The sequence below is a fragment of the Lactuca virosa genome, chromosome 4, assembly GCF_052849685.1.
Source record: "Lactuca virosa cultivar CGN04683 chromosome 4, Lactuca_virosa_CGN04683_v6, whole genome shotgun sequence".
Lineage (NCBI taxonomy): Eukaryota > Viridiplantae > Streptophyta > Magnoliopsida > Asterales > Asteraceae > Lactuca > Lactuca virosa.
In genome coordinates, this window is record NC_136429.1 from 3212315 (window position 1) to 3237538 (window position 25224).

Below are 25224 nucleotides of genomic sequence, written 5' to 3' on the forward strand. Positions count from 1 at the left end.
ACCCCCTCTTAACTTTATAGAGGAGAGAAGCCCATTTATCACCACTTCCACCCTCCATCACCGGTGACGGGAACCACCACCGACGGTCACAATTCTCACCGGAAAACATAAACCCTTCATCTCCCTCGCATGGATGCTCTGATAAACTATACCACATGACGAACCACCACTACAAAACTAGTTTCATCAGCAATTAGATCTATTAAAAGCGACTTCCACCTACCTCATCTCTCTTTTTCTTTGATGAACCGTCTCGTCGATTTAGGAACCCGGGGGGGGGGGGACATATGCATGTGGCAACGAAGAAAGCAAACAGAGGTGGCACTAGAGAAAGCAGACGGAGGCAAACGATGCAAGTGGAAATGAAAAGGAAGGCAGCGACGACGTTGGAGCGTCAATCTAGGAACCAAAACAAGCGAAGGTTCGTCCGACGGTGGCAGGAGACGCAAATGGCGACGAAGGGGAAGGTTCTGACGTCGTTTCTACCTCCACATGAACCACCAGATTTGCATTTTGCCACTGGATATCCGCCATCAACGACCTCCTTATGCCACGATCTGAAACCATTGGGCCCCTTCTCGCCGTCAGATCTAAGGTAGCGGAGTCGTCGTACATGTATATTGTTGTGGATCTCGCAAAGAAAGCCGCCACCGGAGCTAGGGTAACAGAGTCGTCGCCGGCGTGGTGGTGATGGTGGTCTTATTTTAGGGTGTGGTGGGGCGTGACTTAATTGGAATGGGTGGTCCAGAGAGAGAGAGAGAGAGAGAGAGAGAGAGAGAGAGAGAGAGAGAGAGAGAGAGAGAGAGAGAGAGAGAGAGAGAGAGGTGTAGTATTTTCTTTTATTTTAATAAAGTAATAACAAATTAAATAAAAGAAATTAAAAAAGAATTACATAAGGGCATGATCGTCTTTTCAAATTGGGTGTGGACCAAAACCACACATAAATGTTAATAATAAGGACCAAAACCACACAAGGCATCCAAAATTTGACAACTGATGCACCACCAAACTTTTTTGGACCTAAACCACATAATTTTGACAACCACATGGACCATTTTTGCAATTTTGTCTTAACTAAATTACAACTAAATAAAAATAAAAATAATAAGAATAAATAAGTCATTTTATATGGGTAATAGATCAACTAAGATAAAAATTACCTTAGATAAAACAGAAAAAAAATTAAAAAATAAACTTAATCTTTTGAAAAACCACAAAGATTATTTATAAATAAGAAATCAAATATCCTTCTATTTTTTATTTTTATAATTTCTTCCACTTAAGATTATAAGGTTTGTCATATTTAATAGAATTAATTAAATTATCATTTATAGGAGGATGGATAAATATAAAAATTAGAAAAATATTTATTATTATTATAATTAATAATATTATTATTAATTTTGTCTATCTCTAAGTTAAGTGTTGAATATTTGAAATAGGTCAATGCGACCACAGCACCAACGGTGCAACGAATATTCCAGAAAAACAAAACGCATCCTCCCGCCACAGCCAAACATACCTACCACCTCAACAATCAACATTTTACATTTCAATCAACCACTTAAAATTCTCCACGTGTCCGCCACATAACCAGACTCGAAAAATATGTCCACTTGTCTACCCGGCTTATGTTAGCGTACATCCTCGAACGATTAAATGACGAGATAAAGCCACGTGTCCAATTCCTCCCGCGTCGTCGATCTATCCGTTAACCCTAATCTCTCTCTCACCTCCCATCCCTCTTGTTTCTCTGCAACTCCTCCATTCAAGAAAAATTAGGGAAAGTTACAATTCTTGAAACCGAAAGATTTCCTTGATCTTTTGATTAAATTCATCTCGTTTTGATAAAAATGGGGAAGCTCATATGTGATTCAACCACTTCTTCTCCGGTAATCCCATGGAAAGATCCAACTGCAGCTCCACCATCCATCGATACCATCGCCGCCGTCGATTTATCAGAGGAGATGCTCGCCGCCACCACCACGACCTGGGATGACGTGTCGGGGTTAGAAGACCAGCAGAAAAGGCACCTACAGAGGCTTCACGCCAAGGGAGTCCTTTGGAAACATCCAGGGAATAAAATCCTTAATCAATGTCAAGAAGACGATTCTACGTCCCCAGCGGCGGTGGTTTTCAGGCTGAGTCACGGCGGAGATGTCGAGGCGGATGGAAATTGTTTGTTTACTGCATCGCAAAAGGCGATGGGGCTGACGGAGATCAACGCCAAAGATCTACGGAGGCGGACGGTGAGAAGGTTCTTGGAAGATCTTGGATCTGAGAGTGGGGTGCAGAGAGAAAACATAGACGCGGCGATTAAGCATATGTATGTGCCAGATCTAAGATCTGGTTGGGGTATACACGTGGTTCAAGAGGTGAAATTTCTTGCGAAGAAGACAGATCGTGAGTCTCTAGATTCAGCTATCGAGGAGCTCGTTAATCTCGGTATGCAGAGGTATAAAAAACTTTTTTATTTCTTGTAATAAATACATGTGATTCATCAATTAGTCCTAGATTGCCCAATATCCGGAATCAGTTCGAATTACAAAGATTTATAACCCAGATATCTCAGATCCAAGCTGCGTGAAAATTGATTGATACAATTGTACAGAAAGAATCGTATCTTTCAGAACGAGGGTCATTTTCATCTTCTAAACCCAAAAATCGTAGATCTATCGAGCTGACCATAATAATGTTTTCTGAAAATTGATTGATTGATTGATTGTGTTTGTACTACATACGTAGGGAATTGGGTGCGGAATCTATTTATAAAGAGAGATGCATTGGTGTAGAGAATGGTGAAAACTGGGCCAAGTATATGTCGATATCTGGATCTCCAGATGATGAGTATGACATCATCACTTTGCAATACACAGAGGAAGGTTTATTAAGTGTAGATGAGAACAGAGAAGGACACGCTGCAGCTTTTGGTGATGATATAGCAATTGAATCTCTTGCTACTGAATTCAAAAGAGAAATTTATGTGGTGCGGTTTGCTTAGAAATTCATTTTATGGGCATTTGATTTGGATAATAATAGAATTACAATTACAACAGGTGCAAGCACATGGATCAGACGCCATGGTTGATGAAGATAATTGTGTGTTTTTCCTGCCACATCGTCCTAGAAGTGAAATATGTGGACCTCCCTTTTTTCTCTTCATGAAAGGAACAGGTAAGAAAACATTATGATATGATGTAAATGCAGCAGCAATGGATGTTGAAAGAAAGTTTCAATTACTCATGACAGGTTGGTGTGGAGCTGGTGGTGATCACTATGAGCCCTTAATTGCTCATTCATCTTCTGTGGTATCTCATTCCCATGAGAAAGTTGCATTGGTGCTGTGATGCCCATGGATTTTTGCAGTTTTGTTGGGGAGATGATAGAAATAGGTGCCCAATTCTTTTCCAAATTTTTGCTGCTGTGGATGACTGTTCATCACATGGCGCCCAATTATCTCAAGTCAGGAAAACCTTTTATGAAATTTTGGTAAGTGTAGTTGTAGTAGTAGTAGTAGTTTTTATCACCGGCTTTTTTCTTTTTCATTTTTGGGTTTTTGATGATGATTTTGTTGTTGTTGTTGTTGAGTCATATCTGAGGAGAGGGGTATAGAATGAATTGTTTGTGGTTGATTGAGGGAGTTGTTATTAGATTTGTATTGTTATTGTTTTGGTTGGTACACTGAGAAATGAGAATGGTACCAGTTTGTTGTACTAGTAAACCAAATGCCAGACTTGCACTTACTTTAATGCCAAGACACCGGCTTCTCCTTTAATCTTTGTGGTGGAACTCCTTAATTTTCACTCTCCCCTTTCATTTCTCTACCTAGGCCTAGGCCTAGGCCTGCATCATGCTTCCAACTTGTTTTTTACTTGATCCGAATTCTCAAATATAAAAATATGAAAAGATTTGAGCAAATACTGCTATAACTTAGCATTTGGTGCGTGTGGAACATTCCAAGAACTAGATTGATTATATATCAACGTAGCAATTCATAAACACAAAAAATGTTCCATTAAATTATTAGAATCTTCTCAATATTTTTTAAAGCATGAATTATAAATTTTGATTACAGAAACACAGACAGAAAGTATATGGGTAATTGGTGACAAAACATAGTCGACAAAAATTATAATTATATTTTTATGGTAGGTATTGGCACGAGCATGGTGTTTCATCCTCTACACCACGACCAATTAGAAAGGGAGCTGTCTATCTTCCTCTTTTCTTTCTCTCTTCCACGATCGTGGCTATGTGGGGAATTCTCCATTTACCTTGTAGTGGTGATTTAGGCAGAGTTGAAAGAAACCATGCCCGTTTGGTTTGGTGGGGGGAGGGGGTTATGGTCTAATGTGGTGAGTGTTAATTTGGTGGGACCTAACAAGGATAATTTGGTGTTATTTTAGTGATGAAAAGATATAACTAAAATGGATATGAAAATATACATGGTTGTTACAATCGACAATACAAAGAAGAATATAAGATGATGAATTATATTAATCTAATGATTAAAAGGATTATATTATTTTTTTATTAATTTTTTTTTTTTTTTTTTACTTGGTGTCATCTAGCTTACACAAATTCTTTATTTCATTTTCTTTCTTTGCAACTTACAACAATTGAAAATTCATCTTCCACAACCCATAACAATTTAAGTTTAAGTTTAATACAAATAGAGAGAAGAAAGATGAGTGCATAAGCACATGAGTACCCAACCTGCTCAACCCACAAAAACCATGGTACTAACCACCACAGAACGATGGCTCCAACGATACCGCATTAAACATGCATCTCCTCTTGCACGGTTCGTGTACCCTTAAAGCAAAATCCCAACATCTTGACTTGTTCACGTTGTCTAAATTCAAAATTGGTATTAGTGTCTGATTTTTCAATTTTAAATTACCACTCAATTTTTTTTTTCCTTTTTATTGTTTCAAACATGCAATCGTTTATAATTGATAATTTGATATTGATCGTTTATATATAATAAACAGTTCGTGTGAAAGAAAGAATCATCAAATAACCTTTTTTTTAATCAAATTAATATGATGAACATTTTTTTCTTGAAGTAAATTAAAGGAATGGTCCAATGATTGTGGTAATTTGTGCTTTTGTTTTTAATTTCTTTTTTAACTCGGATGTTTGAACTCTAATCTTTTTTCTACCTCTACGAGTATATGATTTGGAACCCAGGTCACCAGATAAGAAACATGAGAGGATTGAACTTGATGTGAGAGGATTGTATAGGTTACGATTTGAAGCCGATATCATTAGAGTAGAACGGCAAGATGATCGAAAGTGGGGACAAAGAAAGCTTATCGAAGAAGAAGAAGATGAAAGAGCCGTCAAAATTGAAGTGGGTGGTACAAGTAACAGTAGATTAAGGATTTTTAGTGTCTCATAAAATGATGGGGATAAAAAAGATTTCAGAAGGAAGAAAAATGATAAGGCAAAATGATAAGGCTAAAGGGAGTGGTAATATGTTTAACATCTTGCCACATTATAATTTTTCATTCCATATCATATTTTTTGAAGCCACGTAGGCTAGAGGGAATACTAGCATCAAAGTTGGAAAAAGGTAGGGAGTGGTGGTGTTTTATTTTAATAAGGTTTATTTATAAAAAAAAGAAAAAGAAAAGGAAAAGGAAAGAGCCAATCAGATTCCAGCTCTTCATTATCTCTCATGTCGTTAGCTCCTCAACGAGTTGATGATGGCGAGTCCCTTAGGCTATAAGGAGTGGTAGCATACTTAACACATGCTAATCACATTGTCACATCACATTTTTACCTTTCACCTAAGCTTTTATCATTAAAAAAAATTTACACTTGGATTTTAGAAAAAAAAAGCAATTGAAAAAAACCAATTAAAAGGCCTAATTTAAAATAACAAAAGAAAAAAAAAATGACCGATCACAAGCCTTTATTCTCTTCACCTCTTTCTCTTTCTTCTCGCTAACCAGGCAGCGAGCCTCACCTGGTAAGTTTCTTACAATAGACTTGGCGCCCTTAGCGAGCTGGAAACGAGCTTGGCCAATGAGCCACTCCCTCCAGCCTTAGCGAGCTGGTGGGGATGGTGTAGCATCTCATAGCGAGCCTTTTGGCGAGAGGGAAGGCGAGGTCACTCCCTCAAGCCTAAGTGGCCTATCTTATTTACTTTGTAAAACTAATAACAAATGAATATTATATACATTAAATATTGATAAAAATGAAAAATACTTTTTTATATACAAATAAAGTTTAAAAGATGATAGGATACGACTCAAAAAAAAATGTAACATCCTATTTCGAGAAGTTTTTATTTCAGGATGTTGGACAATAAATAGATCAGGTGAAGGCCTTGAGCTTCAAGGAATAGGGTTTAGACCCCATTGGTAAAATGGGAAAAACGATGTTTCAGACTTCTTTCACGAATTAAGAGTTTTAGTTCGGTATGTTTTGGGTCAAAAGTAATTAGATAGGATTGTGGGGCTCTTCAATACCTTTCTGCGCATATAAAGAACGCCGAAAACGGTGTTGAAACGAAGAAGTTATGGTTGTTTGAAGTTAAGCTGGAAAAGGAAGGCTGACAGTACGATGGGCGTACACTGGGTAGTACGCTGGGAGTACTAGGCTGAAGGAACGCGTTTTTAGGGTGTTACGTTGGGCGTAACTTTTGGTATGCTGGGCATACCGCCGCAGTCTTAAAACCCTAATTTCATAGTTTTGAGCTCTATTTAAGGTCTCTAACCACGTGGGGATCCTTCCTATCATTAGCCTCCACTCTCTTGAGCCTCTAACTCGAAACCCTAGCCACATCTCACTTATTTTGAGCATTGACATCATTTATGAGCTTAAATCTCCATTAGAAAGTGGGATCTTGAAGAACAAGGTGGTGACAAAGTGTATGGAAGAAGGATTCAAGCATAGATCTAGCAAGATTACATCATTTCTAAACCTTTGTGAGTAAAAAGCTTCAAACTTGCTCATTAGTTTCATAGATCTTGTTAATTTTCATATTTGTCACTTTTTGGTCACTATAGTGCATAAAGTTTAGATCTTGAAAATTTGTGACCTTGTTATGGATAAAGTTGGAAACTTTATCCATCTAAACATCATATTGATTCAGATATGAAGGTTGGAGACGTGGACTCAATGGATTAAGTTGAGAAAGATGCATTTTTGGTCCATTTAAGACTTAAAGACTATATCTTGGTTGTTTGGACCATCCTAATGGATAAAGTTGGAAAGTTTATCCATTATGGAGCTATTAGGAACCATAAAAAATTGATCTTGGTCCTTCTATCCCCTCCATGCAAGAGTTATGATGTCTTAATGGATTATTAAGTTAAGGTTTTAGCTTTTGGACCTTTTCTAGCCATGGAAAGTCAAAAAGGTGGAAACTTTATGACTTAGAGCGATGTTTTGGGTCTAGATCTGAATTTGGATGAAAGGTCTTTAAGGAATAAGTAATTAATAAGAAAATTTGGACCCAAGCGGAGTACGTTGGGCGTACCAAAAGGTACGTTGTGCGTACTAGGTTAAACACCCGTGTTTTTGGCTAAGTATCGACTACGCTCAACGTAGAGACTGAGTACGCGGGGTGTACTCAGTCAGTTTGATCTTCTTTGACTTTTATTGTAACATCCTGTTTCAGATTGTTTGCGATTCAAGACTCGTGGGCCGTAATCTGAATATGAGAAGGTTTCGAGATTTTGAAAAAGATATGTTTAGGTCTTCTTGGATATGGATTGGGTGGATTGTGTGAGAAAGGGGTTTGGTTTGTGCTTTAGGTCCTAAGGGTATCGGCAAGTGTTGGTTTGGACTTTTCATGAATTTTGGATCTGAGTTCGAGTGGGCTCTAGGAGAAATAAAGTTGATTCAAGTGTAGAACTTTTTGCTACCTTTTCATGGATATAAAGTTCGTCGAAAACGGACATTGGGTGAGGAAGATATGACACTTGGAAGTTTTTGGCATAAACGGTCCCTTAAGGAGAAAAGTTGGCATGGAAGGCCATGCATGTGAAATGGAAGCGCGTGGGTACGCCTAACGTAAGGCTGGGTTACGCCCAACGTATAAGGGAAATGGTCGTGGGTGCTCCTTGGCGTACGCCCAACGTACGTCCAGAGTCCAGAAACCCTAAATTTAGGGTGTGCCACTATATAAAGAACATATTGGTTCTAACCCTAGCCTCCTTATCCGTTCCCTTACCCTCAGAAAACCCTAGAACGCCCCATCCCTTCATTCTTGAGTGATTTTCTCCATATGAAGCTCATTTGGTGGTGTAAGCTTGGAAGAAGAAGTTGGAAAGGAAGAACTTGGGAGTTTGGAGCTCATATATCTGGAATGTCCTCATCATTTGGAGCTCTTCTGAGGTATAAAGTTCATAACTTTACTTAAGAATGCATAGATCTTGTGTAGTGAAGTTTTGGAGTTGTTTTGGTCCCAAGTTTGGACCTTTATGTTGGAATCTTGTTTTTGAGCTTAGGGTTGCCACCCTCAGAGCTAAAAGGGTCCCATAAGCAGTAAAGTTTCAATCTTGATGGTCCTAATGAGTTCATGCATGATATCTAGCCCTTGTTATGGAAATATGTTGATGCCTTTTGAGTTTGAGCTTATTTGGTGGATTGCAAGTCACCAAGATTATGACTTTAAGGATTAAGAGGATAATAAGGACCTGGATCTGAATTTGTGACCTCTGGAATGAAGTATTAAGCACTTAATGGAAAAAGGGCTTAACAGGAAGGTTACTCTGAGCGTACGTGCAGGTACGCCCAGCGTACTCGCCATCGAGTCGGTATGCTTAGCGTACGTAGGAGTACTCCCCACGTAACTTGTCTGTATTGGACTTTGTGTTTTGGGCCATGCCTTGGGCAGTTGGGTCATCAATAGTCTGAAGTTATGGGCCAATGATGTATTTGAGCTTGGGGTGAGGCCCATTGGAGGGAGTGGGCCCAGTTTAGCAAAGTGGGCCGTTAGTGGACTTGGGAAGTTTATCTAGTGTTGGTCCCGCCAATTAGATTGAGAATTGGGCCTTGGTGGGTCCAATGGGTTTAGGTCATTATTGGGCTGGTCAGTGGGCTATTATTAGACCTAAAGAGTGAGAGTTGGACTTAGTACCTAATTGGGGTAATTGTGGGCTTTTGCACAGAGTTAGAGAACGAAGTATAGCGGCAGCATTACTAGAGGCTGTTCATCATACGAGGTGAGTCTTCTCAGTATACCTTACCTAGAGTGGTAATTATGTGTGACCGGAAGGTCTTATGTACTATGACGAGTATGTGATACATGTTGTTAGGTGAGATGTATATGTTATGTATGTTATGAGTAGCATGGTATGGACCGGAAGGTCAACAATGTATGGACCGGAAGGTCAGCAGTGTATGGACTGGAAGGTCAATATGGTATGGACCGGAAGGTCGACAGAGTAGGACCGGAAGGTATACTCAGATTGTGGGACAGGAAGGCCCCTGAGACACATTGACCGGAAGGTCTCGTAGAGCTATAGCCTCGAGTGGCTTATGTGATGTATGTAGTATTTTGGGGAACTCACTAAGCTTCGTGCTTACCGTGTTATGTGTTATGTGTTTCAGGTTTTTATCAGGATCACGGGAAGGCACCGGCATGATTGTACACACACACACTATGTTTTGGGAAGAGCTACTGTGAATCCTGGATTTTATGTGATGATTTGAAAACTTTGTTAAATGAATATTTGGAGTTGAACAATATGATATATGTTTTTATGAATTGAAAATGAAAAATTGGTTTGAATTTTCACGACGTTACAAGTTGGTATCAGAGCCTTGGTTTGAGGGATTCGGATACACCTTCGGGCATATCTGAACTCAAACTGAGGATTTGAGAAAAGTTTTCAAAAAGAAACGATTTTCTAAGATACATAAAATTTTTTCAAGAAAGCGGAAAGGAGCAGTGTGTACAATCAGCCAGCGCCCGAACGGTGATTTCCCAAAATACCCTTACGTTATATGTTATGAGATGTTATGTGATATGGTATGCACGCTAGAGAGTAGGCTAGGTATTCATATCTAGGACTAGAGTGGCCTGATTTGTGATGCCTTAGCCTAGGAGTTACTGCTACTATGAGTTACTTCGAGAATGGGTAGGTAGCAGAGAGGAGCTTATGAGAGGTCTACTGGAAAGTGGTCTATGTGTGATAAGATGTAGAGTACTTGTGATCTGGAATCCTAGGAGGAGGACTTGGGGTGAAAACTGATGTGGTGTGGAAGGTAGTATAGGGCCCGTACAACGGGAAACACCGGATCAGTGAGCAGTCCAAGTAAGAATCCTTGGGATGCTAAGGAACAAGTAGGGCTGAGTGATCGAGTGCAAGCATACTCAAGAGAGTCTCTGTTTTCTTTTATGATGTGAGATATCATGGTGGGTACACGACACAAACCGGTGAGCAGCGGTGTTAGCGATGAGGAGAAGTGATGTCATGGTTCGAGTACCATGATAAGTAGCAGATTGAGAAGTGATGACATGGTTCGAGTACCATGATAAGTAGCAGATTGAGAAGTGATGTCATGGTTCGAGTACCATGATAAGTAGCAGATTGAGAAGTGATGACATGGTTCGAGTACCATGATAAGTAGCAGATTGAGAAGTGATGACATGGTTCGAGTACCATGATAAGTAGCAGATTGAGAAGTGATGACATGGTTCGAGTACCATGATAAGTAGCAGATTGAGAAGTGATGACATGGTTCGAGAACCATGATAAGTAGCAGATTGAGAAGTGATGTCATGGTTCGAGTACCATGATAAGTAGCAGATTGAGAAGTGATGGCATGGTTCAAGTACCATGATAAGTTGCAGATTGAGAAGTGATGTCATGGTTCGAGTACCATGATAAGTAGCAGATTGAGAAGTGATGACATGGTTCGAGTACCATGATAAGTAGCAGATCGAGAGGTGACATCATGGTTCGAGTACCATGATTTGAGGCGGATTGAGAAGAGAGAACATGGTTCGAGTACCATGATTCGTAGTAGATTAAAAGGAGATAGCAGATCGAGAGGTGGCCACACGGTTTGAGCACCATGGCATGTGGCGGTTAGTGCTTCTGGTTTTACCAGTTATTCCGTAGTGATTGTCTAGACTGAGATTAGATATGAAAGAGTATGGGGCTAGAAGGCCATGATGAACGAGTTTAGTGGAGCATCCCTTGAGAGGGGAATCGAGTTAGCTCCAAGGAATTGTTGGTGAGATGCCAGTTGGAGTCGCAAGACTCACGGTTGTGTAGGGATGGTACATTATGGAAGAATACGGTCTGGGCTGAGCGACCGGCCAATAGTAAAGATGTCACTTTCTGTGACCTGGGTGGTGTTATTTCCGTTTCCTGTGGGAAACATAAGAGGTGTTGGGATTTCGGTTTCTGAACTTGGGGGTAAAACCTTGCGGGTTAGCATTGATGGCGACTTTCCATCAGAATATTTGGGCAGTATGTCTGCCGAGAGGTAATGTTAGAGCATGGGCAGGTTGTTAGTGGGGACTGAGATGGTTAAGGACAAGGATACACCCTATTTGAGCATAGTAGGGCATGTATTAGCTGCAGCGGTGGACGATCAAAAAGAGGATAGTGGGGCGGTGGCCCTTATTGTCTATGATGAGTATCGAGTGTAGTAATGAGGTCTCCACTCTTATTACGACCCACGTGATGGAACGTTGGTTGAGGAGTCGAGGATGAGGAGTATGATAGTTCATTACTTTCAGATTAAGAGTCAGAGTTACTACTGGACAATTGAGATGTCCGGTAATGGGATGGTATGAGATTCTGTATGATTAGAGCAACCATGATGAGAAGTTTCTGAGGATTTCATCTGAGATTCGGGGTATTTGGAGCTGCGAGGTCTCTATCGGGGAGACCACCGAGCATTGCGTAGTACCTTCCAAGAGTAAGTGTGACGTTTCTGGTGGAAACAGTCTGTGGAATAGATTACTGGTGCGCCAATTGGTGATGGTTCGAACCCTGAGTGGGGGAGAACTGGATATTCTATCGAGAGGATCAGAGATTTGTTCAAGAGTGGTTAGGGAGCTGGATGGAGACATGCACTATGGATTCATGAGACCAGGGTTATTGGTGGTCGAAGTGAGTTGCAGAGAGAGTTAATACATGTTGTACGTGTTCAAGAAAGGATGAGTGTCTGCACGGCAGGTGGCCGTTGATCAGAGGCCTGGTGGTAGATAGGAAATTTTTCGAGGTGGTTGGTCCGCAGGACATGAGTTAATGATCGTCGTGCGGCGTCGAACTGAGGATGAGATTGTGAGAGGTTGTGGTGATGCTACGGGAAGCCGTAGTACTCACTATTCAGTGAGAGGTGGCGGTGATGCTACAGGAAGCCGTAGTACTCACTATTCAGTGAGAGGTTGCGGTGATACTACGGGGAGCCGTAGTACTCACTATTCAGTGAGAGGTTGCGGTGATGCTACGGGAAGCCGTAGTACTCACTATTCAGTGAGAGGTTGGGTGATACTACGGGGAGCCGTAGTACTCACTATTCAGTGAGAGGTTGCAGTGATATTGCGGGAAGCCAAAGTACTCACTATTCAGTGAGAGGTTGTGGTGATGCTACGGGAAGCCGTAGTACTCACTATTTAGTGAGAGGTTGCGGTGGTGCTACGGGAAGCCGTAGTACTCACTATTCAGTGAGAGGTTGCGGTGATGATACGGGGAGCCATAGTACTCACTATTCAGTGAGAGGTTGTGGTGATGCTACGGGAAGCCGTAGTACTCACTATTCAGTGAGAGGTGGCGTTGATGCTACGGGGATCCGTAGTACTCACTATTCAGTGAGAGGTTGCGGTGATGCTACAGGAAGCCGTAGTATTCACTATTCAATGAGAGGTTGCAGTGATGCTACGGGGAGCTGTAGTACTCACTATTCAGTGAGAGGGTGTTGTGATACTACGGGGAGCCGTAGTACTCACTAGTCAGAGCATGACACAAAAGGGTTTTAGGCTTGGGTAGCCCTAATGATTGAGTTTGGGAGCCTGGTGGTTGGACCAGGGGCGAGGCCTAGGTCTCCATATTTGTCAGAAATCGCTATATTCTAAGTTGAGTCGTGGTTATCACAATCGAAGGGAATTGAAGAAGTGGTGTACGCGTGGATTGCGAATCTTGGATCATGAGTTGAGTATCAGATTGGAATTTAGTGGACCCAATTTTGTTGTTGAATCCGACTCTAGAGCTTGAGTCTGGATTCGTTCGTGTGTTTAGTAGGCAATATGAGGTGTCGGATTCGTAGATGGGTTCATTTAGAGAAGTATTGTTCCCCATCAGATGTATTAAACCAGAGTGAGTTAGCTCATCGGTATGGGAAGAACCGTGAAACGCATGGAATCAGTGGATGGTAGACGGCAGAGGTCGAAGGTAAGGCGATATCAGATAAATTGCAGCATTCGCTTGGGGTAAAGCGAACTACGTGACTTGTGCGTCACGATGAGCTGAGGTAGCTATCGCGAGCAGGAGGGTTGTAAAGTTATCATATTGGGTGTGCAAGGGGTAGCCGTTGGAGGTGAAACCGTTGGGTCGTGATCTGACCTGGTACTTAGAGTTGGAAGTGTTTTATCCGAGTCTGTTAATCGATGATCGATTATCAGGGTGATATTCTTCATGGGCGGTCTGGCGGGGAGACAGACCACTGTAGTCTTCCAGTTTTGGAGAGTTAGAGCAGATACCTCCACGGGAAAAAGGGGTCCGTCCTTCTCCGGCTTGGGAATTTCTACTTGGTTTCGGATGTCCTGGGAGGAGGATCGTTGAATGTTAAGAGATTTTCCGGTTGTGCTTCCCGGACTATTGGTTTCGATCTATGCGAAGAAAAGGAACGATTTCGAGGGCGAAATCTAAATTAAGTGGGGGAGAATTGTAACATCCTGTTTCAGATTGTTTGAGATTCAAGACTCGTGGGCCGTAATCTGAATATGAGAAGGTTTCGAGATTTTGAAAAAGATATGTTTAGGTCTTCTTGGATATGGATAGGGTGGATTGTGTGAGAAAAGGGTTCGGTTTGTGCTTTAGGTCCCAAGGGTATCGACAAGTGTTGGTTTGGACTTTTCATGAATTTTGGATCTGTGTTCGAGTGGGCTCTAGGAGAAATAAAGTTGATTCAAGTGTAGAACTTCTCGCTACCTTTTCATGGATATAAAGTTCGTCGAAAACGGACATCGGGTGAGGAAGATATGACACTTGGAAGTTTTTGGCATAAACGGTCCCTTAAGGAGAAAAGTTGGCATGGAAGGCCATGCATGTGAAATGGAAGCGCGTGGGTACGCCCAACGTAAGGCTGGGTTACGCCCAGCATATAAGGGAAATGGTCGCGGGTGCTCCTTGGCGTACGCCCAGCGTACATCCAGAGTCCAGAAACCCTAAATTTAGGGTGTGCCACTATATAAAGAACATATTGGTTCTAACCCTAGCCTCCTTATCCGTTCCCTTACCCTCAGAAAACCCTAGAACGCCCCATCCCTTCATTCTTTAGTGATTTTCTCCATATGAAGCTCATTTGGTGGTGTAAGCTTGGAAGAAGAAGTTGGCAAGGAAGACCTTGGGAGTTTGGAGCTCATAGATCTGGAATGTCCTCATCATTTGGAGCTCTTCTGAGGTATAAAGTTCATAACTTTACTTAAGAATGCATAGATCTTGTGTAGTGAAGTTTTGGAGTTGTTTTGGTCCCAAGTTTGGACCTTTATGTTGGAATCTTGTTTTTGAGCTTAGGGTTGCCACCCTCAGAGCTAAAAGGGTCCCATAAGTAGTAAAGTTTCAATCTTGATGGTCCTAATGAGTTCATGCATGATATCTAGCCCTTGTTATGGAAATATGTTGATGCCTTTTGAGTTTGAGCTTATTTGGTGGATTGCAAGTCACCAAGATTATGACTTTAAGGATTAAGAGGATAATAAGGACCTGGATCTGAATTTGTGGCCTCTGGAATGAAGTATTAAGCACTTAATGGAAAAAGGGCTTAACAGGAAGGTTACGCTGAGCGTACGTGCAGGTACGCCCAGCGTACTCGCCATCGAGTCGGTACGCTTAGCGTACGTAGGAGTACGCCCCGCGTAACTTGTCTGTATTGGACTTTGTGTTTTGGGCCATGCTTTGGGCCATGCCTTGGGCAGTTGGGCCATCAATAGTCTGAAGTTATGGGCCAATGATGTATTTGAGTTTAGGGTGAGGCCCATTGGAGGGAGTGGGCCCAGTTTAGCAAAGTGGGCCGTTAGTGGACTTAGGAAGTTTATCTAGTGTTGGGCCCGCCAATTAGATTGAGAATTGGGCCTTGGTGGGTCCAATGGGTTTAGGTCATTATTGGGCTGGTCAGTGGGCTATTATTAGACCTAAAGAGTGAGAGTTGGACGTAGTACCTAATTGGGGTGATTGTGGGCTTTTGCACAGAGTTAGAGAACGAAGTATAGCGGCAGCATTACTAGAGGCTGTTCATCATACGAGGTGAGTCTTCTCACTATACCTTACCTAGAGTGGTAATTATGTGTGACCGGAAGGTCTTATGTACTATGACGAGTATGTGATATATGTTGTTAGGTGAGATGTATATGTTATGTATGTTATGAGTAGCATGGTATGGACCGGAAGGTGAACAGTGTATGGACCGGAAGGTCAGCAGTGTATGGACCGGAAGGTCAATATGGTATGGACCGGAAGGTCGACAGAGTAGGACCGGAAGGTCTACTCAGATTGTGGGACCGGAAGGCCCCTGAGACACATTGACCGGAAGGTCTCGTAGAGCTATAGCCTCGAGTGGCTTATGTGCTGTATGTAGTATTTTGGGGAACTCACTAAGCTTCGTGCTTACCATGTTATGTGTTTCAGGTTTTTATCAGGATCGCGGGAAGGCACCGGCATGATTGTACACACACACTATGTTTTGGGAAGAGCTACTGTGGATCCTAGATCTTATGTGATGATTTGAAAACTTTGTTAAATGAATATTTGGAGTTGAACAATATAATATATGTTTTTATGAATTGAAAATGAAAAATTAGTTTGAATTTTCACGACGTTACATTTATCTTGCTGACTTTGACCTTTGACTACGGGTTTGACCAAATTGACTTAGGGGCATTTTTGGTATTTTGAGTTGTAGTTTGAGTTTAGGTCACTGTTTGTTGTATATGTGACCTGTAGAGTTGGCATTTGGAGCAATGTTCTTTTCTGCTATCTTTTCAGACTATGAGGTGAGTTTTCCTCACTGTACTTGTGGGTCGAAGACACCAATGCCAACCTAGTAGATTGTGTATTCTGGTTTAGAATGTTGTTATTTTGTAGTAATCTGTTAAGATCTGCATGATTATTTGTTTGTTGTTGTGTGTTTTATCTGTTATACATGTCGACATAGTGTGGTTGGGTTGAGACTGTACTGCTTTGTGGTGCCAGTCAACAAACCCAGACAATCCAACCGGAAGGTTGTGGGCCAGGGGTAATCCAACCGGGAGGCTGTGGACCCAGTATGCAATATGTATGGCAATCCAACCGGTAGATTGTAGGCCAGGGGTAATCCAACCAGGAGGTTGTGGACCCAGAATGTATTATTTGTATATGTTCTATTGTGTGGTATTTGGGGAAACTAAACTTTGACTTATAGTTTAAGTTTTATGTTTTAGGTATTTCAGATGATCGGGGCAAAGTGAAGGTTTGATCGTGCACATCCTTCAGTTTTTATGAAATTTGATTTTGAGATACTCTGATTTGTGATTTTGACTTTTGAAAACTAAGTTTTATAAACATTTATGGTTTGTGGTTTGATTTTGAAAAATGAAAATTTTATCTTAATTTTTAATTTTTAGAATGTTACAAAAAAAATTAAAGACTAAATACACAGGCTACTAACTACACTAAACATACCATCCATGAAATTTAGCCACCTATCACATGTGGCATAATAAAATTTACACATTTTCTTATTTATTTACGAAAAAACTATTGACTCTAAGGCTAAGAGGAGTGGTAGCACTCCTAACACTTTGCCACATAAGATTTTTTGAAGCCATGTAGGATAAAGAAAATGATAGCATGAGGTTGTTAAAAGGTAAAGAGTGGTAGCATCCCAAATGTTGTGTTATTTAATACTAGGTTTTATTTTGGAATAAAAAAGAAAAAAAAATAAAACAGCCAATAGGAAGCCTCTTCTCTTCTTTTCTCTTTCTCTTTCCTCTCGTTAGTGGGATGGCGAGACAATGTTGGAGATGCTTCTGGCGAGTTTGATGGGAGTGGATTTGGCGAGGTTGACGAGCTGGAGGCGAGTCCCTAGCGAGGGCCACTCCCTCCAGCCTAAGATACAAAAGAACCACACCATCCGAAAAATGGAGTTTTGTTCTAGAGGCTTGTACTTTTGAAAAATATATACCAAAGTCTTGTGGTTTTATAATTATTTACGGAAACATAGTAGAAATTAGAAAACGTTGTTTTGGAGCACGAGTTTCCATCTCTTTATTTAAAATAAAAATAAATGGACTCATCTTCTTCTCACATGCATTGATCTCGCCGGAAATTTTAAAATAGCTCACCGTTAATTTTACTAAAGATATTATTAAGAACCTCACGGTTGTAAACCTAATGGTTTAGCATCGATTCACCATCTTTGCACAGGCTGTACTCCATCCATTTCACCATCTCTCCACTATATATTGCTACAACTTGGTTGGTCGTTTCTCTGTTTTCACCCAAATCTAGCCGTTTAGCTAATCTTCATGAATGGATTTCAAAAATAATCTATACACAAGCTTAGTTTGTTAATGCTCCTTACTGTCTTGTCTTTGAGTTTGGTTTACTTGCCAGAGACCATTATTATATGGCAATAATATACAATGTTTTCACTTGATATAATTCCTGAGTCCTCTTTAGAAATCATGGATGAATCTAACCCATATCGATATGGTGGATCTGGTATTTCAGTTACACCGAAATGAGCAGTCGGATATTGACTATTAAAGCCACCGTCAGTGTTGTACCCTAGAGCGCTTAAAGAACGATGCGGCTTTCATCTATGAGAATATCACTTGAGGATACATGGAGTTCATGTCTTCAAGCAACAACAAAAGCACTCGGATGTGCGGCATGTTGTTGCCATCGTAGCAACCTCCACCGCAACCATACCACCACCGCCATGGACCATGGTTACAACGATGTGGATTCAGACGATGTGGAGGAGGATGGCGAATGAGGTTTATAGCTCACTGAGAGGAGTGAAGAACTTTAAGAGCGAGAAACAATGGAGGAATCATGCGATGAAAGGAGAGGGTTAGATCCATGCATGGTTTCTGAGAACTCAAGAAACACTTGGAGGTAGGGATGCAAGCGGATCGGGTAACGGGTCGGGGATGGGTATTTGATTTCTTACCCGAAGCGGGGACGGGGCGGGGACGGATATACTATTATCCGACCCGTTAAAGACCCAATATATATATATATATATATATATATATATATATATATATATATATATATATATATATATATATATATATATATTGAAACGGCAAATCTAACCTACTCCTAAAACTACACCTTAAATCCACCTATGTCCACGACGGGACTTGAACCCTCAACCTCAAGGAGGGAGGGCAACACCGGATACCGCTGGGCTAGAAGCCCTTTGGTTATATATATATATATATATATATATATATATATATATATATATATATATATATATATATATATATATATAAAATTACCAAAAATCGCTTTTATTAAATGCATCTTAAGTAACCGAGGCATAGGGTATTGATGAGTTTAGTATGCGTGTGGAAGTGTGGCTCTTCGATTTAGTAAGCAAACTGCAACAAATAATGAAAGGGGTGTCTAAGTGGCTCTTCGATTTCGGAAAACAATGCAATTTCAACCAATAAAAATACTTCAAAATTAATTAGGGTTGTCTAAATGGTAAAAAAGGGTGTCTTTTTAGCCAACCCCATAATGAAATTACTATACATCAATTTCAAATGGCGAAAGTTGAGTGTCAAAACTTTTACTTAAGAATCCGTTTTTTTTAATTGTTTATTTACTAAAAAAATTCATATTTTAATATTTTAAACAATTTCATATTTTCATATACCAGAATAAAGTGATTGTTGTTAATATTGTTGTTTTTTATATTTTATGTTTTTTTAAAATAATACTTATTACTTAACGGGTATCCATCGGGTTCCTCGAATCCGGCGGGGATTTTTTCACCCGAATCCGTCGGGCATTTGGCGGGGCTGGGTGTGGGTATCGGAGGTCGGGTTCGGGGACGGGTATGGCAGTATCCGCCAATATCCGCACCCGTTTGCATCCCTACGTAGAGGTTGTATATAATTTCAAATTAGGGATTAAGCAAACATCCCGGCGAGCAAACCAATCTCAAGGGTATGATGGTCCTTACAAATAAAAAGAGTGATTTTATTTGTTTATTATCTTTATAAGGAAAATGGTTTCACATGTAAAATCCTTTTTACCATGTTTCTGTAAATAATTTTAAAACTACTAGACTTTCGTAAATATTTTTTTAATTTACAATATTTTGGTAAAAACCTCCCAAAAAATGAACCAAACGAATCTAGCGCAAATGATCCGACATAATATTGCATTGAGATGGGAGGTGATTTTGATAAGCAACAAAATCTTCATTTACACGTGTGCAAAGCGATAAATGCAACGTGGTAACAAATGAGCTGTAAATATGACACGTATCTAATCCCGGCATCTCCGATATCATCTTCTGCGCTAGCTTTTATCCGTTATCATGCCTCGCTCCTTCTTCATTTTTCTTTTCTGTGCACGTTTGAAAGAAAATCTACTTCAAGGAGCTAACTATTAAGATCTCTTATTTCATCGTTCTTAGCTTTCAGTTACTCGATATGTCGGGTGTATCCCTCGCGGTGGCTCCTCGATCCGATCCCGATGAAACCTTCACCACGACCACGGCCGACCAGAAAACCCAGCACCACCGTCAGCAAGAACAGACGGTGGTGGGTGGGATAATGGGGTCCCTTCGTGTGATTGAACTCCAACTGGTAGCTTTCATTATGGTGTTCTCAGCCAGTGGTCTGGTCCCACTTTTTGACCTCGCCTTCCCGGTTTTCACCACCATCTACCTCCTCCTCTTATCACGGCTAGCTTTTCCCGGTTCCACCACCACCACTTCTAAAGAAATATTCCAAGGAAACCGGGTGTTCCGAGCATACGTGATATTCGGTACCACAGTTGGATTGTTTTTACCATTGGCTTATGTTCTAGGCGGATTTGCAAGGGGAGACGAACATGCTGTCCAGTCAGCAACACCCCACTTATTTCTTCTTTCATGTCAGATACTCACCGAGAACATCATAAGTGGCTTATCTTTGTTTTCACCTCCGGTAAGAGCTTTAGTACCAATTTTGTATACTGTTAGAAGGATCTTTGTTATTTTGGATTGGGTTCAAGATGTGTGGCTTAACAAGACCCTCTCTCCAAATGCCCAAATCCAGGTATATATATATATATATATATATATATATATATATATATATATATATATAGTTAATGTTTCTTTTTTGTTCATCTTAGATCAAGTTATTTTTATAATTTATTATTTTTTTTCCGTTCATTCATTCTTCTAGCCGGTGTTATGTTTTTGGAGCAGGATGTAGCATGGTTTTGGTTTGGAAGGGGTTTAGCCGTGGCAAATCTTGGATATTTTTCGATCAATATGTTTGTGTTTTTGATTCCGAGGTTCCTTCCAAAAGCATTCGATCAATACTTCAGGGAAAGAAATGAAATCCAAAGAAAGATGGGAGAAGACAAACAGTTTGCGGGTGTGCGTCGAGATAAAAAGTCCGATTAATTCCTTGTAGCTTTGAGTAGAAGAAACAAAAAACAGCGTCTGTCTGTATGGGATATAATTAAGCTATGTTGGCAGTTTTGCTGGGTATGTACCATACGTTTAATAGTTACATCAAGGATAATTGAACAATTTCCTCCTTATATACTAGTACTTGCAAGTTGTAAATGATATTTTTTGTGTTTTGACTTTTGACGGATGTTTTCCCATAACTGATTTCATTAAACAGGAAAGTATATATAAATACATGATACAATGGGCTCAAGGGCCTGTCCATATGGGCTATGCTAAAAGGCTAAATACAATACAAACCAATACAAAATATATACACTATTGCCCAGCGTTGCTAGAAAGAGTCTGAATGCTCAAACTGTTCTGGAAATCCATAAAAACAAATGTAGGCCCTATTTTTAGATAGGTATTACGTTATCACCATACACAATAATGGCCTTTATCATACACAAAAAAAATAATCTTTAACTCATTAAAACTCTGACGAATTTAGTCATTGATAAACCATAAGTGATTTCAAATAGACATTAAGGACTTTAATCAGAAGATAGTATCAAGACTTATATATATATATATATATATATATATATATATATATATATATATATATATATATATATATATATATATATATATATATATATAAAACTAAGAATATAAAGAAAATATTAGAAACTGAATTAGGTTGTATCAAAGATTTTATTAGGGACTGATTTTCAGTCCTAAATACGTAAAAAAAAAACTATTTAGATACACTAAAAAACTATTATTTAGGACTAGCCAATGAAGGACTAAACCAGTCTCTCATGCGTTGGGGACTAATTACATATGAGACTGATTTTATTATTTTTTGACATTTTTTTCCTGTAGTAATAAAGGTTTACTTTGTCAAATAGAATTTGTCTTGTAATTAGATTCTCCTGATAACAACACTTCGACTTTATTTTCATTTGAACTTTCAAAACTTATCCAAACCAATACTAACTTCCTTCTTTCAAAATATAATGACTTTGGATGATTACTAACATTCAAATATTTGTTATAAACATTAAATAACATCCTTATTTCATCATTAATCCAATGATTTACAAGCTAAGAATAAAGATCTAAGTGATTTAGATCAAACATTCACAAAAAATCACTAGTTGAAAGTAAGTTCCAAAATTATAATTCCAAAGATAATTCCAAACTAACGTGATTGAAAAAATTAAATAAAATGTGCCTACGAGTAATATATGCATATCAATGCATGAATATGTGTTTATGTATAATAAGCTCATTAAATAAAATAAAAATTATATTGCAATGCACTACCACTTCAAGCACGATACCGATCTCCATACCACCTTGCTAAAGTTGGTTTAATATTGCCAAGACTTCCTCTTTTAGCAGGGAGTGTTTAGTTAGAACATGAAGAGTAGAGAGAGAAAAATAAGATGAGTGTGTGGGAGGTGAGGGTGTTTTTTCTTTACTAATCTATCTATGTGTATCTCTATCTATATCTTTCTATCTTAAAAAACAAACATTTTTCTTTATCTATCTATATCTATATCTATATTTATCTATCTTATAAAACAAATATTTTTCTTTGAACTTCATGCATTTGAAACTTTCAAGACTATTCAACTTATATAATTTAATTTATGATTAATTGAAATGTTGTGATTTGTAACTTCTAAAACTCTTCAAATCATGCTATTTAATTGATAGGTTAAATGAAATATTTAGCCTATATAAGAACATTATAGCTTACATATTGCATGTATGTCAACACAAAATGATAGATTATATTGGTAGAGTTTGAAGAGTTATGCGAGTGGTTCCATGGATGTATGAGAGCAATTGCAACTTTTTCAAATGTAAATGCAAGTAAATACAAATTTGGTACATATAAAGTTTATATATTAACCAAGCTTTAAATTTGGGTATATGTGTAAATGTATACTTTGAGACGATATTTTTAATTTTATGTGATGGATCTTTTTATAAACACAAGATGATGAAGTGAGACTGATAATTACTTCTCATGAGTTTTTGGTAAATCAACCTTTAGGCTATTTGTAGTTAGAGCAATTAACTTTGTTAACATGTATGTATCTTTATGTCGTCTTTCTCTTTTATGTTAAAACAATCTATTTTTCTGTCCAAAAGAACATTATTCAACATGTATTTCATGCTATTAGTTAAATACTATGTTAGTTTCTTTCGTTTATTTTGTTGTAAACAACATTGATGAAACTTTTGATAATTGATTTTGATAAAAGGAGTACAATTATTATTCCAAATTGTTGGTGATAACGACGAATTAGAACGAATGATTTTAAATATGATATGACTTCATTGTTGAAACCCAAGGATTATTTATGTATTATAAAAATACATTCATTATGTTCTCGCAAAATTTATATCTATGTATCCTTTTTTAAATGTTTTTTATATTAATAAAAATAAGCACTCTATTATATCTTATTACATTAGTCAATTTTCTTTTTCCTATTTGTTCTTCACCGTAAAATTAAAGTAAAAATAAAGAAAATATTAATACTTTTATAAGAAAATATAAGTGCTAAAAATATATTTCACGTATAACACTCCCCACTTCCTAACCCACTTTTAAACATGTTTTTTTAAGATTGGTCTTAGTACTTAACAATTACTATAAATTTGAATTTCAAATCATTATTTCACTTGGACATTTCATTCCCTACCAATATCTCATATTCAAAGTTTTAAGGACAAAAGTAAAAGTACAATAGTTAAGTATGCTAACTTTTTTTTAATATAATAATGAAAAAATTTCAAACAAATAGTTTTTAATTAAGTAAAAATAATAATAGTTTAAAATAACGTAAAACTACAAAGTGGATTATATTATATTAAAAAAGAGTAAATTACACGCATGGTCCCTATGGTTTAGGGTAATTTGTGCGTTTGGTCCCTAACTTATTTTTTTAACTCGGAAGGTCCCTATGGTTTAGGGTAATTTGTGCGTTTGGTCCCTGTCTTACCTAAAAAGACTATTTTGCCCTTGATTTTTTTAATTTATTTAAATAAACACACCTCCAATCCCACACTCTTACCTTACCTTACATATATCCTACCATTTTTCACTATTTAAATAATAGTCTTTTTAGGTAAGACAGAGACCAAACGTGTAACAAAAATAAATAATAGGGACCAAGCGCGCAACAAAAACAAACAGTAGGGACCTTCCAAGTTAAAAAAATAAGTTAAGGACCAAGTGCGCAAATTACTCCAAACCATAGGGACCTTTCGTGTAATTTACTCTTAAAAAATGATTGTTATTTGAAATAATAATAATAATAATAATAATAAATGAAATAAAAATACTTAAATAAATTATTTCGAAATCATTTAAAACTACCTGTAATTATTATTAAATAAAAAACTTTATTTAATTTAATTCAAACACAACTTATTATATCTATCTTATCGTATACTTAAAATAATTATAAAATTAGTTACAACTTAGTGTAAAAATCATTATTTTAATGATAAATTCCAATAATATTGTTATTATAACATATAATTGTCGATATTTATATTACATTATTGCATACAACTCAAGAGTTTCTATTTTAAATGTTGTTTTGAAAATATTTGATTCAACGCGATTTTTTTTATAACAATGTTTCTATATATCAAATGTATGTTGATTTATAAATATTGATTTTGAATGATTTATAAGTGTTTAATAAGTTTTGTTTGATATAAATGTTATACTAAATGTTGTAATGTTTTTATGTTGTTAAAAGTTGTAGTATTTTTCCATATTATTTCTTATTTGTTTTATATACAAATCAACATATGTTTTATATAGAATTGCACAACTTAAAACGGTCTATAAAATCATCAGAAGTTATAGTATTTATTTTTTCATACTACTTTGTTATTTGATATATATAGAAATCAACATACGTTTGATATACAATTTATACAACATAAAACGGTCTATAAAATTATCAATTAATAGTAGAAATAACCAATGATATAAACTTACTACAGTTAATAAAACTAATAGGTTAACTATATGTTTTATTTTGCTACTGAAATTGGTTTTTGCATTTATAAATACTAAATCACAATTTGTAAAATTTTATTATTTTAATTAAATAATTATATTCGCGCGCAACGCACGAGGATTTGCCTAGTCTATTTTGTACTGTAACAGAGATCATCCAAATAAATACGGTTCAAAATAATTAACCATACAACTCAAGAGTTTATTTTATTATTAAAACTCTTCAGGTTCCAACCAATTAATCATACAAGAGTTTTTCAATTTATGATAATTAATTAATACTTATGACATCTAATAATTGGTTAAAATGGAGATATAGATAAAATTCATATATGTATATTAGAATGCTAAGGTTC

The 25224-nt window shown here is 37.9% G+C and overlaps 2 protein-coding genes across 3 annotated transcripts; both read left to right on the forward strand.

Annotated features, from left to right (window-relative positions):
- Positions 1–1670: 1670 nt before the first annotated feature.
- Positions 1671–3775, forward strand: LOC145169159 (Gap junction beta-4 protein). The gene is made up of 4 exons (XM_079087726.1): positions 1671–2455; positions 2746–2986; positions 3057–3174; positions 3250–3775. Exons 1-4 carry the CDS (start codon positions 1854–1856, stop codon positions 3345–3347), a joined length of 1059 nt encoding a protein of 352 aa, XP_078943852.1. The 5' UTR covers positions 1671–1853; the 3' UTR covers positions 3348–3775.
- A 15930-nt stretch (positions 3776–19705) lies between these two features.
- On the forward strand, positions 19706–20967 carry LOC145109604 (uncharacterized). 2 transcript variants are annotated; one of them, XM_079046800.1, is made up of 2 exons: positions 19706–20461; positions 20617–20967. In XM_079046800.1, the coding sequence occupies exons 1-2, from the start codon at positions 19853–19855 to the stop codon at positions 20815–20817; spliced, it is 810 nt and encodes a 269-aa protein (XP_078902926.1). In that variant the 5' UTR covers positions 19706–19852; the 3' UTR covers positions 20818–20967. The 2 variants fall into 2 exon arrangements, with proteins under 2 accessions (XP_078902926.1, XP_078902927.1); XM_079046801.1 differs by having other exon boundaries at positions 19706–20350.
- The last annotated feature ends 4257 nt before the right edge of the window (positions 20968–25224 follow it).

Excerpts from the sequence above, each read along its gene's own strand:
- LOC145169159 (XM_079087726.1), top strand. The coding sequence starts at position 1,854 with ATGGGGAAGCTCATATGTGATTCAACCACTTCTTCTCCGGTAATCCCA. Across the intron at positions 2,456-2,745 it reads GTTAATCTCGGTATGCAGAG|GGAATTGGGTGCGGAATCTA; the intron begins GTATAAAAAACT and ends CTACATACGTAG. Across the intron at positions 2,987-3,056 it reads TCAAAAGAGAAATTTATGTG|GTGCAAGCACATGGATCAGA; the intron begins GTGCGGTTTGCT and ends CAATTACAACAG.
- LOC145109604 (XM_079046800.1), top strand. The coding sequence starts at position 19,853 with ATGTCGGGTGTATCCCTCGCGGTGGCTCCTCGATCCGATCCCGATGAA. Across the intron at positions 20,462-20,616 it reads CTCCAAATGCCCAAATCCAG|GATGTAGCATGGTTTTGGTT; the intron begins GTATATATATAT and ends TTTTTGGAGCAG.